The sequence below is a fragment of the Haliotis asinina genome, chromosome 13, assembly GCF_037392515.1.
Source record: "Haliotis asinina isolate JCU_RB_2024 chromosome 13, JCU_Hal_asi_v2, whole genome shotgun sequence".
NCBI classification, from domain to species: Eukaryota; Metazoa; Mollusca; class Gastropoda; order Lepetellida; family Haliotidae; genus Haliotis; species Haliotis asinina.
This window is the reverse complement of record NC_090292.1, coordinates 32635844-32656158: the sequence shown is the minus strand read 5'-3', so window position 1 is coordinate 32656158 and position 20315 is coordinate 32635844. Positions and strand designations below refer to the sequence as shown.

At 42.7% G+C, this 20315-nt stretch overlaps 1 protein-coding gene across 1 annotated transcript in view; it reads left to right on the top strand.

The window, feature by feature from the left end:
* The window catches only part of LOC137259759 (fibroblast growth factor receptor homolog 1-like), a 29338-nt gene extending 9603 nt beyond the window's left edge, over positions 1 to 19735 (top strand). Inside the window, exons 7-20 of the mRNA XM_067797363.1 lie at positions 212 to 256; positions 805 to 886; positions 3317 to 3513; positions 5465 to 5611; positions 6146 to 6292; positions 7441 to 7568; positions 10736 to 10801; positions 11584 to 11752; positions 12040 to 12150; positions 12559 to 12833; positions 15305 to 15427; positions 15966 to 16077; positions 17411 to 17507; positions 18875 to 19735. Of these exons, the coding sequence (XP_067653464.1) occupies positions 212 to 256; positions 805 to 886; positions 3317 to 3513; positions 5465 to 5611; positions 6146 to 6292; positions 7441 to 7568; positions 10736 to 10801; positions 11584 to 11752; positions 12040 to 12150; positions 12559 to 12833; positions 15305 to 15427; positions 15966 to 16077; positions 17411 to 17507; positions 18875 to 19061 (1886 nt within the window). The 3' untranslated portion in view covers positions 19062 to 19735. The remainder of the gene's footprint in view (positions 1 to 211; positions 257 to 804; positions 887 to 3316; positions 3514 to 5464; positions 5612 to 6145; positions 6293 to 7440; positions 7569 to 10735; positions 10802 to 11583; positions 11753 to 12039; positions 12151 to 12558; positions 12834 to 15304; positions 15428 to 15965; positions 16078 to 17410; positions 17508 to 18874) is intronic.
* The last annotated feature ends 580 nt before the right edge of the window (positions 19736 to 20315 follow it).

Below are 20315 nucleotides of genomic sequence, written 5' to 3'. Positions count from 1 at the left end.
TCGTATCCAAATTGCGACGATCGATTCTCATGTTCTAGATCACTGGGTTTTCTGACCCAGATTAGAGTATGGCTCGTACATACCGCCATATAGCTGGACAATTGCTGAACGCAGCGTCAGTCAACAAATAAACCAACATTTAGGCATATATTCATAGCATTATAGGAAAATCAGATTTTTTCGATATATCAGAAAAAACTTTTCTTTTAAGTGAATTGGCGTCCCCCTCCGACGGAAGTGCCACGAGGTGTTTTTGGTATGTTTTCTTACCCATTTTCAGTAAAACTGTAACTGATTTAATTGGTATCGTTTTATATAGTTAATAAGCTCCATGTCATGTAAATGTCTACCTAGCGCCAGTCAGTGATACAGCTATCAGTGATCATGTCAACGTAACTTCACGACCTGTCGTAACCAGAAGTTTACAATACGCTATCGAATGTCGTTACTCTAAGAACGCTCTGTTAATCGGGACCCTTTGGTCTACATTACTTTGGATCCGCGAAGATCCGAATTAGAATCGGTCTTCAGGAACCTTGGTTTGTGGATTAACGGGATCGGGTGGTCAGACTGGCTGACTTAGTAAACGCATGTCATCATATCCCGATTGCGCAGATCGATGTTCATGCTGTTGATCACTGGATTGTCTGGTCCAGACATTTACATGCCGCCGCCAAATGTGGACAACTGTGGAGCACGACGGTCAATAACAAAGAAACAAGCACTTCTTTGGAGCTATAACGTTTGACGCATCATTTCCACTCAATGCATAAACTTCATAAATTCTTATTTGCATGATTTCAGTACCAAGGGCACATCTGTTGACGCGTCAAACACATCACCAGTATGGAGATTCTCTGATCTTAGAATGTCTGTGCTTAGGAATGTGAGTATTGTCTGATTACTTTTTGAGGGAAAGTATTGTTTTACTTCTCATGTGCTGCATAATATACCATCTATATGACAGCAATCTGGAAATGTATCCCGGGGTTTGTTGTTGTTGTTGTTGTTTGGTTTTTGTTGTTGTTGTTGTTGTTGTTTAGGTTTTTTTGTTGTTGTTTTTTTCTGAAATCACCAGCCTCGATCCACGGGGCTATGCAATAGACGGCGCGAGGACAATCACTGTCAAATGTAATGCATGCACAGTCCTTTAACACATGCACAAGACAATGTTAAGCATCAATCTTGTCCGTCAAATGAAATATTTCAGAACGTTACATATCAACCATGTCCTTCATCTCAAGCGCTACAGGTGGTACTGGGAATTGCTAAACTCTCATAATTGATAATTTTTCATTTTCCTGGTCATGTTAATTTTAAAAAAATGGCTTAGTTCTTTCAGGGAGTTTTCTTTTTTTCCGAATCGAAAAAAAAATGCGCATGCGAATATCACATTACAACATGATTAGTATTTTATTAATCAATAATTTCCCGGAGTCTTTAAGATACATTGTATTTCAGTCATGATAAGGAACGGGCTTGTAGTGCTTATGAATTGTAACCAGACTATTCGACCCAGTGAAAAGTTTGTTTATACAAACAAGTGTTTGTGTGCCACCGATTTTCGATAATTTCGATGATTGAGACCACCACTGCTACAATGTTTAACGTGTAAATCGTGTTGGTCAGTTGAGAGAGATGCCACAGGGTGTAATATATAATCAATATTGTTCAGGTCAAACCCTGTAGAATGTAATGCACCAATTGAGTTCTTCAGATCAGATCAAGCACAATGGAATGTGATGCATACATACTATTCTCTAAGTCAAACTTCACCCGACGTGTTCTTTGGGTCACGATCTGCAGAATGTTACACATCAACCACATTCTCCAGGTCAAGCACTACAGAATGTTATACATCAACCACATTCTCCAGGTCAAGCACTACAGAATGTTATATATCAACCACATTCTCCAGGTCAAGCACTACAGAATGTTATACATCAACCACATTCTCCAGGTCAAGCACTACAGAATGTTATACATCAACCACATTCTCCAGGTCAAGCACTACAGAATGTTATACATCAACCACATTCTCCAGGTCAAGCACTACAGAATGTTATACATCAACCACATTCTCCAGGTCAAGCACTACAGAATGTTACACATCAATCACATTTTTCAGGTCAAGCACTAAAGAATGTTGCACATCAATCACATTCTTCAGGTCAAGCACTACAGATTGTTATACATCAACCACATTCTTCAGGTGAAACGTTACAGAATGTGTTTCATTAACCACATTCTTCATTAACCACATTCTTCAATCACTACAAAATGTTACACATCAACTACATTCTTCAGGTCAAACACTACAGATTGTTATACATCAACCACATTCTTCAGGTGAAACGTTACAGAATATATTTCATCAACCACATTCTTCAGGTCAAGCACTACAGAATGTTATATATCAACCACATTCTCCAGGTCAAGCACTACAGAATGTTACACATCGACCACAATCTACAGGTGAAGCGTTACAGAATGCCATACAATAACCACATTATTTACAGAATGTTAAACATCAGCCACATTCTTCAGGTCAAGCACTAAAAAATGTTACACATCATCTACATTCTTCAGATCAAGCGCTACAGAATGGTATACATTAATGTTATACATCAACCACATTCTTCAGGTCAAGCGTTACAGAATGTATTTCATCAACCGCATTCTTCAGGTCAAGCGCTACAGAATGGTATACATCAATGTTATACATCAACCACATTCTTCAGGTGAAGCGTTACAGAATGTATTTCATCAACCGCATTCTTCAGGTCAAGCACTAAAAATGTTACACATCATCTACATTCTTCAGGTCAAGCGCTACAGAATGGTATACATCAATGTTATACATCAACCACATTCTTCAGGTGAAGCGTTACAGAATGTATTTCATCAACCGCATTCTTCAGGTCAAGCGCTACAGAATGGTATACATCAATGTTATACATCAACCACATTCTTCAGGTGAAGCGTTACAGAATGTATTTCATCAACCGCAGTCTTCAGGTCAAGCACTAAAAAATGTTACACATTATCTACATTCTTCAGGTCAAGCGCTACAGAATGGTATACATCAATGTTATACATCAACCACATTCTTCAGGTGAAGCGTTACAGAATGTATTTCATCAACCACATTCTTCAGGTGAAGCGTTACAGAATGTATTTCATCAACCACATTCTTCAAGTGAAGCGTTACAGAATATATTTCATCAACCACATTCTTTAGGTCAAGCGCTACAGAATGTTATACATCAACCACATTCTCCGGGTCAAGCACTACAGAACGTACCCATTTTTTCAGGCCAAGCACTGTGGGTCCTAATGTAACATGGGTCGTTCCTGCACGGACGGCGTCAAAAATTAACACCTCAGCGGACATGTACAACAGGCGGCTGGTCATTGGCCAGGTTGACCATCAGGACTCCGGGCTGTACTCCTGTACGTGTCACTCATGGTCGGAGCGCAAATACTGTCATGAAATAGAAATAGTAGTTCAAGGTGAGGATTATGAATAACGAGTGTCAAGTCGATATTATAACAATAATCTTTATCGGCACTGAAAAGGCCTCAGGCCTATAGCACATCAAGTTAGGTCACATTCGAGGGGAATTTAGATCGGGTTATCATAGCACTGTAAGGAACATAGAACTATTTTTGAGATGAGCTGGAATTTTTCTACTAAGTCCTACGTAGGAGAGATTAAGTCTGCCAATTTTAGATATTTTAGTGGCCTCCTCTCTGCCTCCCCTCTGCAATCTATGTACCATCACATGCAAACAACGGCGTCCGTCCAGCATTGCCTCTGCCTTCTCGCCGACCGTTGTGCTTTCCTTGTGCATTCATTGGCGTTCGCTCTACCTTCTCCTAGCGTTCTCTGTCGTCTTTTTGGCAACCGGCCTAGTTAAGGACTACAACTATCGGGCTACGTCAGTTTGTCATTAGCTTCATACGATCAGTCTAAATAAAATCATCTTATAACGACTTCAGTAAGCATGAACCATGAACTGTCTTTGCAAATAGTATGTCAGCAAGCATTTCGGGGACTACAGCCAACTAATGCAATGACTGCGTCCAGACGATGAAGGGTCATTCTACAATTATCTGAGAATAGGGCCAGCCCTTTTTAAGGAACCCGTACGTGGCGTCCTTTTGATGACCGTTGTGCCTTCACTCTGCGGCCTTGGCGATAACTCTGACTTCTCTCTACCTTCACTCTGCGACCTTGGTAGTGGCTCTACCTTCGCTCTACCTTCACTCTGCGACCTTAGCAATGACTCTGACTTCGCTCTACCATATTGCGTATATTAATTCAGCTTACGGAAACAATGAAGATGTTTAGTGACAGACCAACACACCAATGGCTCTACCTTTGCTCTACCTTCACTCCCCGACCTTGGCGATGACTCTACCTTTGCTCTACCTTCACTCTTCGACCTTGGCGATGACTCTACCTTTGCTCTACCTTCACTCTCCGACCTTGGCAATGACTCTGACTTTGCTCTACCTTCACTCTTCGACCTTGGCAATGACTCTGACTTTGCTCTACCTTCACTCTCCGACCTTGGTGATGACTCTACCTTTGCTCTACCTTCACTCTTCGACCTTGGCGATGACTCTGACTTTGCTCTACCTTCACTCTCCGACCTTGGCGATGACTCTACCTTTGCTCTACCTTCACTCTTCGACCTTGGCAATGACTCTGACTTTGCTCTACCTTCACTCTTCGACCTTGGCAATGACTCTGACTTTGCTCTACCTTCACTCTTCGACCTTGGCAATGACTCTGACTTTGCTCTACCTTCACTCTTCGACCTTGGCAATGACTCTGACTTTGCTCTACCTTCACTCTTCGACCTTGGCAATGACTCTGACTTTGCTCTACCTTCACTCTTCGACCTTGGCGATGACTCTACCTTTGCTCTACCTTCACTCTCCGACCTTGGCAATGACTCTGACTTCGCTCTACCATATTGTGTATATTAATTCAGCTTACGAAACAATGAAGATGTTTAGTGACAGACCAATAAACTGGGACGAAGACCAAAATTCATAACGCAAGTTCAGAACAAGTGAATTTAGATCTACCCCACATATAGCAAAATTCCAGCAATATCACAGCGGGCAACATCAGAAATGGGCTTCACATCTTGCACCTATGTGGAACATCGAACCCATGCCTACGACGTGACAAGCGAAAGCTTTACCCATTAGGCTACCCCACCACCTCTTACAATGTTTAGAATTTGGCTCCTTGAAATGTCGTATTCTAACCTCAATGTCGAAACAGGAAGCCCTGTGGGCAAAGCGTTCGCTCGTTACACCGAAGGTCCGGGTTCGATTCCCCACATGCGTTCAATGTTTGAAGTCCAGTTGATACTGCTGAATCTTGGCCACAAGCTAAGTTAACCCACCTACTCAGCAAAAACATGTTTCACTTTATTCATTCCAGCTAAATATATCTGGAAAACTCAACCTCGTCACCAGCTTGTAGACGTTGGAGAAACAGTTACATTTACCTGTCGCGCGAGATGGTCGGACGACCGGCTCCGTGAAGAAAGCATAGCATGGTATATCAACGATGAACCGATATCCAAAGGTAAGTTTCCTTAAAGATTTACGCTAGACTATAGGGTAGCCTAGTGCTTAAAGCGTTCGCTCGTCACGATGAAGGCCCGGTTTCGATTCCCCACATGGGTACAATGTGCGAAGTCTATTTCTTGTGTCCCCCGGCCGTGATATTACTGAGGTGACAGCAAACGCTTTAACCACTGGGTTACCCCACCACCCCTTTCCCTACATCCACGTACAACACAGTCCTTCTAGTATAAATTACAACCAAGTCTCTCGCTTTGAAGAGAAATGAAATGAATTTTTACCAATTTGAACGCAGGCGGCACTGAAAGAAAACAACGCATAAACAATGAAGTTCCAGACCTTCTCAGCTTACGCCAAAAGTTCCTCTGATACCTTATCAAAACGTCTTCTTCATGATACCTTGCAGTTACAACGTTCCAACGTCACGGTCGATTCCTGACATAGATGCAAATTTGAAGCCCTTTCCTGGTGTCCCCCACCGTGATGTTTGCTCAAGTCGACGTAAAACCCACTCAAATATGTTCTTCTTATTCAGAACATTGCGACTGTTCTTTCAACAACAAAAACCAGCTTGTGTTCTCCAGTGTCACGGCGCCTGGGTCCAATAAGAATATTCAATGCAACATCTCATCCGCAGGACAAAGCCTGTACTACAACAGCTACATGCAAGTTATAAAAAGAGGTAAACGAAACAATTCACTCAATCATACGAAACCCAAACTATAAGCGGAATTCCTTATGCGATCTGGTCTACATTGACCCATGCTTGTTCTCGTAAGAGGCGACTAACGGGATCTGGCGTCAGGCTCGCTGACTTGGTTGACTCATGTCATTTATCACAACTGCGTAGATCAATGCTAATGCTACAGATCATTGGATTGTCTGATCCAACGCTTTATGGATCGTGAAACAGGCTTGCTGCCTTCTTTGATACAGGTCATCGTATCCCATAACCAACCATGACATCTGTCACTGGATTGTCTGGTCCTGACTCGATTAATTACAGACCCCCTCCACACAGCTGGATTATTGCGTTTACCAACAAACGACCTCTATGTAATGCATCACTTGTGACGGAGGATAAATTTATTTATATACACACACTCCACAAGACCCTAATTAAGCTGCTGTATATTTGCAGTGGTTTTCAAAACGTACGTGTAACTTCTCGTGGTGACCACGATGGAAAATCTTAAGTTTTTGTGACCCGTATCATCCTTTGACTAATATAAGAGACAAAATGATTGTAATCCATGCTGGTTTTATACAAGGGTAACGTCTATGTGACTGTATGACAGCCAGCACTCTCCTCCTCATACCCCCTGTTAGCCTCCTGATACTCTGAAGTGCCAGTTGATGCCATTCTGCGTGTAAAGCCTCTTCCAACTGGGCCAGGTTCTATACAGGAGCATCCTATGTCAGAAATATGTCGGGAGGTCATTCTGTCGTGAGATATGTCTTGTTGTGCTTACCTTCTTTGTTCTTAGTGTGCGTAAATGAGAATAAGAGAATGTAACCGTCTTTTCAAACATTCCTCCACATATAAAGTTTATCTAATACGGAATCGTCTGTGACAGTTATTGGATTGTTTGAACACGGTGCAGCCAATAATTTTGATGGGTCAACCTGATTAATTCATTTGGTGACACCTCCTGAAGCATTCGTCACCACTCGATACTTTCCGTCGCTACTCGACTTGTCCCTGAACAACACGAGTTTGTCACGAATGCTGAAGTGTTATTCCGGGACCAGTCGAATAGCTACGGAAATAGGCGTGTGGTGACGAATGCTCTGGAAGGCAATGAACAAAATGTTTCTTTAACAATACAGGCGAACACCCTGTCCAACTCCAGTCAACTGATTTCAACACGGGGTTGATTGTAGGATGTGTTGTGTCTTCTCTGATCGTTATCATCGGCGCGGTGATTCTCTTCAAAGGGAAGAAATGGATAAAAAAGGTACGTGAATGGACTTGGAGGTAAATGTTATACGGGACTGAGATTATGAGGTTTCAAAAAGAGACAAAGTTTTGAAATGGTTCATAAAAACAATTACCAATTTTTGCTACAGATTAGTCACAGATCTTCAAATGTTGTTGTATATTTGGAGCGTGGGAGAACACCCTTAAAAACATGTAATGTACTCTTTCAAATGTATTAAATACTTGCTGAGAGTAGATATTTATACCAGTGTTGTTGTATCTAGTGTTGGGTTCTGGAAACGTCCCACATGGGCCCGGTTTGTCAGTGTATTTAATGTTGTCTTTGGTATTGCTTGAATTTCCCAAGATGTCTATGATACAAAAATGTTTCGATGTATGTTCACTGAAAGAATTAACAATTCCTCTATGCAGGGGTGGCATTCTTCCGTAGATATTCATTCACTGTCTTTCTGTCTTTCACATAAAAGTCTGTTGACTGTGAAAAACATTTATCATTGAACTTGAAGTAATAAGAGCAAGCATCTGTTCACATTATTTAGGTCAGGATGTAATGCATTAGGTATTATTGTAATATGATGACATTGTGCTGTGTAAACATTGTACAAGTATTGAGGGTGAAACCCATATTGGTTATATTTGTAAAGCTATGAGGATATGCGTCAGCGTTTTATTCTGGAAGCGGTCATGGGTATTACTGTTCTCTCCACAGCATATGTACATCATCATAAATCATTATTAACATCATAAATAATTGTGTCAAGTTCTTGGAACTGTGCCCTCATCTCATCGTAGACCTAAACCTACCCGAATGGTCAGTGTCATCTCGGACTCTAGAACATTTCAATTTCCAATAACGTGAAGCCAATATTTGACCACACAACGATTATGTTGAAAACGAAACGCGTTTAGCCCAAGAACCTTTCAATTTCTACGAAATGCGGCCAAAATAGGGACAAACGATGATTGTTTCTAAGAAAACAGAGTCTAAATCACCACCCTTGCCAAGAAAATGTTCCCAGACGAATAGTTAACAGCATAATCCTAGCCCTAACCGCCACCATTCGCTCGATGTAGACATAACCCTTCCCGGTAGGTCATTGTCACCTCTCAGCCCAGAACCTACCAATTAACTATAATCTGTAGTCAAAATACAGCAGTGGGAAAAAATATTGGATTTTTGTGTTGAGTCCCATCTGGGATGCGAACCCATACTCTCAGACTCAGGCACATAATCAGCAACAATAAAAATCAGCCGCCTAACCCGCTGAGTCACCGCAACTTCAACTAAAATTGTGAAAGTCGGACAACTGGTAGTACGTATGTTATTTGATATGATATGGTATGATGTGACATGACATGATATGCAAGGTATGATGTGACATGGCATGATATGATATGGTATGATGTGACATGACATGACATGACATGCTATAGTATGATGTGACATGACATGATACGCTATGGTATGATGTGGCATGACATGATATGCTATGGTATGATGTGATCTATGGTATTTTATGGTATGATATGACATGGTGTGATATGATATGATAGGGTATGATATCATATGATGCAATATGGTGTGTTGTGATGTGATGTGATACGACGAAATATGTATACTGTGATTTTATGTGATACATTTGATGCGATATGTCATGTTGTTATGTGACTATATTATTACCTTCTGTGATACTGTGTACTATGTTCTTGTATACCATGGGCCTGTGGCCTTCAGTACGAATGAAGATTGACAAGAAACCGGTAGTCTAGACTACTGACTTCGTGTACCCCTGTTATAAGTGTTAACTGGCACGGTTCCCACGGCCGAAAACTATGATTACACAACTGGCTTCGCGTACCCCTGTTGAAAGTGTTAACTGGCACTGCTCCCACGGCCCAAAACTATGATTACACAATTGGCCTCGTGTACCCCTGTTATAAGTGCTAATTGGCACTGCTCCCTCGGTCCAAAACTATGATTACACAATGACATTGAGAAAGTGGTCAGATGTAACATATGTTATATTTGGGATTACACTTTCTTAGTGAAGTACAGATTCTGGTACATTTTTGAGTAACCCTATACCTAACCTGTGGCAGACCACGCGTGATCTACACACATTACATCTACACAATCAGTTCCTGACAGTGACGGAATCTGCAGCAACGGTATTGGGTCACAGGATGAGCCGCCACACAATGGGAAGACCATTGCGTCATGTCGGGCCAACAAACCCTCCCGTGAGATGGCGTTGAACACCCAGCATCGCCTCGCCAGACTACGCGGGGCCTGACAGGCACGCGTTGGCAACGGAGAGGCAACATAGTCTGTTCACTGATCAGGGTATAACATGTTCCATGCAGTCGGGAAAGTCCGGGTGTACCGGCGTAGAAACAAAATGTCCGCTCCAAACTGTCCAGCACGTTCTTCCCCAAGGAGGTGGTGGTCTTATTGTGTGGGGTGAGATTTGTGATGACCAGAAGATGCAACTGGTTGTTATCCGGAACAACCTGACAGTATGTTGGCCAAGTCCAGATCGAGACCGGTAGCAGTGTCATTCTTGCAGCAACAACCAAGGCCCTTCTGCAACAAGGCATTGTACGTCCTCACACAGCCAGGATCACACAGAACTTTGTATACAACGTCAGTGTAGCCGTCTTGCCATGGTCCTCACGTTCCCCCTACATGTCTCTCATAGAACGCCCATGGGGTCATCTTGGTACAGAGCTGAGGAGACGTCCTAGCCAGCTAGCTAATCTTCAGGACCTAGAGAATGCTTTAAACGACACGTGGCAATGCATCCCGGCTTACCGCATCAGACCGCTGACGTCATTAATGAGAAGGCGTTGTGATGCACGCAGAGGCGAATACACGATATATTGATGGCGTCTCTTAAGTCCCCAGCCACAGGGCTCATTAATTACTGGCCATAGTTGCTTTTACAGGTTGTGTTGAAAAACGACATTTTGCACCCAAGCGTTTTACACGGTACTGTAAGTAACGATTTAAGAAATAAATCCATCACGTCGATATTGTGCACGACTGATAACAGATTAATGAAATATATAAATGTATGTATATATCAACATAACTTGAGTGTTCGTTTTTATTTTAGTGTCTACCAAATTATGTGGCAACTTTCTTTTGAACGTCAATTTAGATTACAATTCTTTGTTTTTAAGAAATGGCGGAGAAGGAAAGCGAAACAGTCGATGAAATTTCGCCTTGAACTGGCAAAGAACAGCCGGGTAGGTGTGTCCTGTAGGTGTGACTGAGTGGACATTGCTTTAAACAGCATTAAGAAACTGCTACAGTTTCAGTGACGATAGTGTTACTTGTTACTAATGTATGACGTTGTAAGGAAAGACTTAACGCGGGCTGCGGGGTAGTTTTGTGGCTAAAACGTTCGCTTGTCACACTGAAGACCCGAGTTCGATTCCCGACATGGGTGCAATATGTGAAGTCCATCTCTGGTGCTCCCCGCTGTGCTATTGGTGGAATATTGCTAAAAGCGACGTGAAACTAATGGACTGTGTGATCTGAGTCGCTGCCATGATCGTACTCCCACCGGGCGGACGTTATATCAATTAAAGGATCAACTAAATGCAACTTGGGCGAATATTGAGTACTACCCATAGAACAAGCGTGAAGATCAGCAAACCAATGCATGTGAAATTGTCGGAGGAGGCGACTAACGGGATGAGGTGGTCAGACTCGTAAATTGAGTGACACATGTCATCGTATTCCATTTGCGCAGATCGATGCTCATGCTGTTGATCACTGGATTGTCTGGTCCAGACTCGATTATTTACAGACCGCCGCCATATAGCTGGAATATTGCTGAGTGCGGCGTAAAACTCAACTCACTCACTCACTCACTCAAGAGTATGTGTTTATATCGAGGATATAAAAATATCTGCAATTTTCACACTGCATTTGATTTTGGTACAGCATGTGATATCTGCGTATCAGATAATCGAGGATGACCTGTGCTTGTGGTTATCAGAAATGTTTCACTTTGCATTCACAGTTTTCCCGTTATGTCAAGTTTCCAACCCACAGTGATGAGTTCCCAATAGATCGACTCCACTTCCTGGACACACTGGGAGCAGGGAATTTTGGGAAGGTGATGAAAGCGGAAGCACTTGATATCGCCGGAACTGGAAAGTGGGATCTAGTCGCAGTCAAGATGTGCAGAGGTCCGCTTCAATTTCTTAGAAGTATTTCGTGTTCATTTAAGGGTAAAATATGTCACCAACGGACAATTGCTTGTCGAAATATTTGTTTTGGCTTGTTTGTTTGTTCTTTGAACGCGGTACTCAGCAGTATTCTAGCAATGTTTTTATTGTTTAGCCCCATCTGGGATTCGAACCCACACTCCCAGACTCAGGCATGAAAGTGTCAACAGTCAAAGCCTTTGAGTGTGGATGTAAATCCCATGTAGCGCTGATGGATGTTCATGATATCAATCTGGTTTTGTCAACAGACAGAGCTACGGACGCTGAGAAGGAGCACCTGTACAACGAGACCGTCATTATGAGGAAGATGCCCCGACACATCAACGTCGTCAACTACCTCAGCTACGTAGCTTCATCCGGTGCGTTCACATCGACGTTGGCTGGGGGGTAGCCTAGTAGTTACAGCGTTCGCTCGTCACGCCGACGACACGGGTTCGATTCCCCACATGGGTGCAATGTGTGAAGCCCATTTCGGTGTCCTCCGCTGTACCATTACTTGAATATTGCAAAATTAAGCTCACTCATTCGTGGACATTATAGAGATTCTGAGATCTGCATAACATACATTAACCTGACTAGTCTTGATTTGACTTGATGTAACAAATAAGTTCTATTACTTGGTACATACGGTTCCGACGACTCTCAAAATCACGACAAAATACGCCCCCAGTTTATTTATTTATCAAGTGGAAAGTGGAACATCACGCTAATGAATTCAAAAGGAACACGAATTTCTTTTTCTCACTCACTCACTAACTCACTTACAGAGCCGACTTTGCTGATTATGGAGTACGTGCCTGGAGGAGATCTTCTAAAGTTCCTGAGGAACAGACGCCCTCAGAGTGGAAATCTGGAAACGGTAAATTCAACAGGTGGCAGGTCGGACGGATCGGGAGAAGAACATAAGGAGGAGGACCGAGGACTGGACCCCGAGGAGAATAAACACGATCCTGTGGATCATATGAACCTCTTGTCATCACGTGACTTGTCATCGTTTGCATTACAGATAGCCAAAGGGATGGCTCATGTTGCAAATTATAATGTGTGTATATATATGACAAGTGTGTAAATGTGGCAGTGTATAAAGTGTATACATGGCAATGTATAACGTGTTTACATGTGGCAATGTATAATGTGTGTATATGTGGCAATGTATAATGTGTGTATATATGGCAATGTATGTATATGTGGCAATGTGTGTATATGTGGCAATGTATAATGTGTGTATATGTGGCAATGTATGTATATGTGGCAATGTATAATGTGTGTATATGTGGCAATGTGTGTATATGTGGCAATGTGTGTATATGTGGCAATGTATAATGTGTGTATATGTGGCAATGTGTGTATATGTGGCAATGTATAATGTGTGTATATGTGGCAATGTATAATGTGTGTATATGTGGCAATGTGTGTATATGTGGCAATGTATAATGTGTGTATATGTGGCAATGTGTGTATATGTGGCAATGTATAATGTGTGTATATGTGGCAATGTATGTATATGTGGCAATGTATAATGTGTGTATATGTGGCAATGTGTGTATATGTGGCAGTGTATAATGTATGTATATGTGGCAAGGTATAACTTGTGTAGATGTTGCAATTATAACTTGTGTATATGTGGCAATATATTACTTGTGTGTGTGTGGCAATGCATAGCCTGTATTGTATGGTATGTGTGCATTTGTGGCAATGTATGTTGTGAGTTCTGGTGACAACATATAAATATGTGTCAGTATATACTGAACATCATTGAAAACGCACCACCCCTAAAATTGTGGATTTCTAAGAGCAGAAGTGAGCAATCTATGTAAATTTTACATATTTGTGTAGACCAATGTTTGATAAAGAAAAAAAGCAAAAAACAATCAAGCAAAACAGTGAAGATTTAATGCAGCTGACAATGAAATAAAGATGGGGTCAAAATGGAAAGTCAGTAGCGTGTATGACCCCCGTTAGCAGCAACAAAAGCTGTGCAACGTCTCCTCATTGAACGGATAAGTCTCTAAATAAAGTCCTGAGGCACTGCATTCCACTCTTGCTGCAAGGCATTGTCGAGTTCCCCAAGGTTGTTGATCTGCGGACGACGTGCGAGGCGTTGGCCGATGTAATCCCACAAGTGTTCGATGGGTGACAAATCTGGTGACAATGCAGGCCAATGAAGTAGAGGAATGTTGTTGTTAGCCAGATACTGTATCGAAACACGTGCAGTGTGGGCTCGTGCATTGTCATGTTGAAATGTGTGCAGATCTTGATGCTGGTGAAAGAAGGGAACGACGTTGTTCTGAAGAATGTTGTCATGGTAGTAAACGGCATTCACTCTGCCACGACAAACAATCAGAGCGGTTCTGTGGTGATAACTTATCCCCCCACACACCATAATGCTGCCTCCACCCCACCGATCGGTTTGCACAACACAATCCTGATGATAACGTTCACCCCGTCGACGCCATACCCGTAGACGCCCGTCAGCATTTCGCAAGTGAAAACGCGACTCGTCGGAGAACACCACACCATGCCAACGTCGTAACAACCACACACGATGCTGTTCAGCCCATTGTCGGCGTTCACGGCGATGCCTGTCAGTCAGGATGGGTCCAACGTAAGGGCGTCGACAACGTAACCCTGCCGCACGGAGACGGCGTCGGACGGTGGAAGCGCTGATCAAACCACGTCGACCCTGGACAGCGTTGGCGGTTCTGGCAGCGGGCAAGGTTCGATCCCGAATATGGCGCCGTACAATGTCTCGATCTTGACGAGGGGTGGTAACACGTGCCTGACCTGGGCGTTGCCGGTCCCTGCTGGTTCCTGTTTGTTGGTATCTGTTAGCAAGCCTCAGAATGGTCGAATGATGACACCCAAATCGTCGTGCAATGTTTCTGCTTGAAGCGCCGACCTGCAACATACCCAAGGCCTGTTCTCGTTCCTCTGGTGACAATCTTGGCATGGCGAAAAAACTTTACTTACGAAAGTACTGCGAAAATGAGAACGGTTTTGTGCCGAAGGTCATTTATACCCCTGAACAGCATGCTTTCTGCATGCAATTTGTGCACTTCGTGTGTGATGTGCATGAATTTTGTTGTTTTCATGTGATGTGTTCGATGATGTGTTCGAACGATCCGTTTTTTACTGTAGAGCGTTATTTACGATCTAGTGTGTTATTATCAAAATTCCCACCATTAATTTTCCATTTCCAAAAGATTCTATTGCCTTATTTCAAAATTTACAGGTGGTGCGTTTTCAATGATGTTCAGTATATAATTTGTGTATATGAAAACTTACAAAACGTGTGTATATGTGGCAAAAGATAATATATGTGTGTGTGGTCGTGCTTATTGTGAGTAAAGCATGTGTAACAACGTATAATCTGTGTGTAATTGTATCAACGCATGATTTGGTGTCTATAAGAAAGCATATACGATACGAAGATGTAACAGTACGTGGCATGTGTCTGTGATGGTCTCTGTTATGGGATCCTTGGAATGATTCTGTGATGGGGTTCTGTGACAGGTAATTCACAGAGACCTGGCGGCCAGGAATGTTCTCCTTGGACTCGGCAATGTTTGCAAGATCTCCGACTTTGGTTTGTCACGTGACATGGAGCACAGTGACGAATACGAAGTGTCTTCAAGGGTAGGCATCTGTATAACAACCATTACACAATGCACATAGCAGTGTAAATTCAGAGCTAGATATAAGCATTGCACTACTGCCACCAGAAACTGAAAGTACCAAATTAGTACTTGAACCCAGTTTACGTTGAACACAGACTTTAACTGGAAAACGGAAGGAGTTGGTGGGTGAATGAGTTAGTTTTGTAGGACTATTTCCACAACATCACAAATGGGCTTCACACATTGTACCCATGTGGCCATTCGAAACCGAGCCTTCGGCGTGACGAGCGAACGCTTTAACCGCTAGACCACCCCTGAACCAAAATAATGAGAACTGACTCGGAACAATGTCTAAAAGGACAGTGATAGAATTACTTTTACTGTTTGTTCATTTAAATAATCTCACGGCTGGGAACACCAGAGTTAGGCTTCACGCATTGTGGGGAATCGTAACGAGGGAACGCTTTAATCACTAGGCTACACCACCAACCCTTACGTCCACCCCACCCCAAAGTCTGTGACAGATTTAACACAAATATATTCTTACTGTTGTCTAGGGGCCCCTCCCGATCCGCTGGATGGCCCCCGAGTCTCTGACAGACGGGTTGTACACCCTCAAGTCTGACGTTTGGTCCTACGGTATCCTCCTGTGGGAACTGGTTACCCTGGGTAAGTCAACACCCCACCCTCAGGACCGTACAGAGGGTATTACCTCTTCAGTAGTTTGGGAGAATGTTTTGTTTTATGGCGCCGGCCTGTATTTAATCGAATCTGGACCAGACAATCCAGTGGTCGACAGCATGAACATCGATCTACGCAGCTTTGATACAGTGACACGTGTCAACCAGATCAGCGAGCCTAAGTAGCTCATTCATGACAGTGACTTCAGTCTGCTCTACTGATATGATCTAATATTGTGTCCAAATGTGTCTGAGTTATTCCAGTGCTGCTGATCTCAGCCGACAACCTCAGTATTGCTGATATACCTCAATATTACTGACATCTCATTGTTGCTATTATGCCTCAATGTTGCCGATATCTCTGTGCTGCTGATATACCCCAATATTGTAAACCAAAAGTCACTGTGTTCTGTAATCTGATTGGTTGAAAAACATGATCAAATGGTATTAGATTCCCGGAAACTGCAAGACTATTCACTGCGTATTTACACGTAAACAATTGTTTTGTTGTGTCATCAACAGTGGTGACGTCATTCAAATCATATTGTGACGTAAAGTTAGAATGACGTCACAAATGAGCAACTCCAGATGCCACCATGGGAACCAGCTGAAACGGCCAGCTGACGACACTTTACTGCTATACTCATACTCGATGTAAACGAGTGCAGACACTAAAACCCCTTTGGTTTACTTTTGTGTTTACAGTGTCGATAAACATCATGTGTTGGCCAATTTCCGGGTGTTATTGAGTATTTGAAGCACGGGAATATTTCATTTGAAACTTCCGGCTGACGCCGTCGGTTCCAAATGCATTCCCGTGCTTCAAATACTCAATAACACCCGGAAATTGGCCAACACATGATGTTTATCTCCTAATTGCTGATATACCTCAATATTGCTGATATACCTCAATATTGCTGATATACCTCAATATTGCTGACATCTCATTGTTGCTATTATACCTCAATGTTGCCGATATCTCTGTGTTGCTGATATACCTCAGTATTGCTGATATACCTCAATATTGCTGACATTTCATTGTTGCTATTATACCTCAAAGTTCCCGAGATATTACTGGTATATTTCAATATTGCCGATATCTAAATATTGCTGATATACCTCAATGTTGCTGATATAACTAAATGTGGAATATATATCCAGTGCTGATAAAGCACTTCAGTGTTGCTGGTTGTTTTTATCATGTTACATTGGTCATGTGCCCGAGTGCAAATAGTTCCGGCAGTACGCGCTGTTATCACACTATAATAATAATATTGTAGATTATTAAACAGTGAGTAATATTCTGAATTGTCCATCACCAGGTGCCAGTCCCTACTGTGGTCAGTGTGCTCGACAAGTGATGGCGTCGGTCAAGGAAGGGAGGAGGCTCGAAAAGCCGGACTGCTGCTCTGACCACGTGTGAGTATGGTGTTGATAATGTGGCGGTTGGGTAGCATTGTAGTTAAGGCGTTCGCTCGCCAGGCGATGGCCAGTCTATGTCCCACATGGCTATAATGGACCCGTGAAGATCCGGGTTAGAATTGCTCTTCTGTAACCCAATCTTGTCGTAGGACTGAGGAGGATCGGGTGGTCAGGCTCGCTGACTTGGTTGGCACGTGTCATCGTATAGACGCATCGTAAGAAAATACATTTTGATGTTTTTACCACACCCGAAGTAACCTCAGTCGGCTTTCCTTCAGCAACCCATGCTTGTCATTAAAGGCGACTATGCTTGTCGTAAGAGGCGACTGACGGGATCGGGTGGTCAGGTTCGCTTACTTGGTTGACACGTGTCATCGTATCAAAGTTGCGTAGATTGATGCTCATGCTGTTGATCACTGGACTGTCTAGTCCAAACTCGATTATTTACAGACCGCCGCCATATTACTGAGTGTGGTATAAAACCCAACTCACTCACCTATGATACTAACTCTCCATGCTTCACGTGTCTGTTTACAGACATTAAATGGTTTCACTGCTGACGCCGTCGGTTCCAAATGCATTCCCGTGCTTCAAATACTCAATAACACCCGGAAAATGGCCAACACATGATGTTTATCTCCTAAGTAGTAGATCTTGTGCAATGCCCTGACAATACTATGACGTCATGAACTTGATGACGTCACAATTTCATGACATCGCTGCACTGAAAGTCTATTGGCAGTACCGAGTTCAGAAACGGACATTTTTCACAGAAATCTAAAGAAGGGTGATATTTGATGATAAATAATATCTTACCTTCGTGTCTTCTGATGTCAAGTATTTCAACACTCGTTGATAAAAATAAAAATGTTCTAAAATTGGAATTACATGACACTTGGGTGAGATATAACGCCGCAGTCAGCAATATTCCGCCTGTGCAAAGCCAATGACGCCAACACTGTCGTATTAGGAAGTCATGCAAGCAATGACGTCACAAAGTCAGACACGTCTGATGTAGGTGCTCTCTAGCCCAGCGGCGCTGACCAAGTTAATATCTGGCTTAGAATTGATCTTCACCAACTCATCCTTGTCGTATGGGACACTGGGGATCGGAAGGGCACGCTTTTGTCACTGATACGTGTCGTCGTTCCCAGCTGCGTAGATCGATGTTCGTAATGTCAATCAATAGATTAGGATAGATTATTTACAGACCGTCGTCATTTAGCTGTGTATGCGTGGCGTTAAAAACTCAAAGGAATTCAAATGATGTTCTTGTGGTCTGTTCTCTCCCGGGTTCGTGAAACCATGTCGGAGATAATGGACATCACCACCTGGTACCCATGTTATACATCCGCTCCCCACAGGTACAAGCTGATGACGCAGTGTTGGCGTCCCCACCCCGGGGACAGACCCACCTTCTCCGACCTTGCCGACACAATTGAGGGGCATCTGGAGGAGGAGGCCGAGTATATTCAGCTCGGCAACTTTGACGTCAACGTCTACAACGTCATCGACATGGGCGACTTGGATATTGCAGAGGAGAAAGTCTAAGACTACAGCGTCAGAAAGAAATGATATTTTCTTATGTCATTTTTGTTTCTCCTTTCTTACAACATTCTCACAATGGCAGAGAGAGCGTCCTCATATATTTGACGTGATATATATCCCTCTGTAGTTACTGGGTACCCAGTAGAATAAGATGATAATAAGACTGTCCTTCAATGGGTTCTGGTTGTATATTCTTTGTGTACTCTCCAATGAGTATTAGAGAGAATATAAGAGAATATATTGTGAATACTATAATCATTGTTGTCATATCTTTTTGGTTCCTCTGTCCAAAATGACAGAAGAAAACAATAATCATACCTTTTATGTGATATGTCTCACTGCAGTGAATGTGACAACCCTTTTTGTGCTCTCAAAGACGTGGAGAATATATTTTAAAGGCACTCTCATTATGGAAATGAGGTACTTTGTGAATAATTGGGGTGATTGAATTGTTGAATGTTATTATGATAACTGTCATCATTGTCGTGTTGAGCGCGTTGATCTCCGTCCATTGATTTCATTGTCATCCTAAGAGAGGTGACTGAACATATGAAGACTACTCAATCAGAGCTTTCTTTGTCAGAGGTGGTTTCTAATCCGCACAGGCTCCCAACACTTCGTGCTCAGATTGAACGTATGAACTGAGTCTGACAGTGCAATAAACATGAATTAAGGCTTAATTGTTTTCTTAATCTGTATTATCTCTGTGCATTATATAAGTGACTTGTATAAGCTTAACTGGTTTTCCCCTTTGTCGGGGACGGTACATGGGTACAGTGTGTGAGTGTGTGAAGCCCATTTCTGGTTGTTGTGTTCTTAGTTTGTTCTAACACAGCGTACAGTGTTTCTTAGTGGTCCAACGGATAGAGTGTGCGCCCAGAGAGTAAGGCCCTTGGTTCGACTCCATGGCGCTGACTGGAGTTTTCAAGGTAAACAAAATCTGATTTGCAAAAGAAAGTATACACCTTTTAAATGTACATATACCGTATATCCTCTAATAAGTATTTCAACCGAGTGCCAAACCCGGCGATTATTAGAGACCAGGCGCTTTTGCGCTTACTGGATGTAGGGTGTAGTTACAATCACTGCTAGTGAGCTGCTTTGCTCCTTATTAGGAGAAATACAGTATATGCCCTCTGCCTCACACGATTCATTCACCTGATGAAGACCCCTGAAAGCCCGGGCCTTCAGTAACCCATGCTTGTTGTAACAGGTGACTCAGTGGATTGAGTGGCCAGACTCGCTGACGTGGTTGGC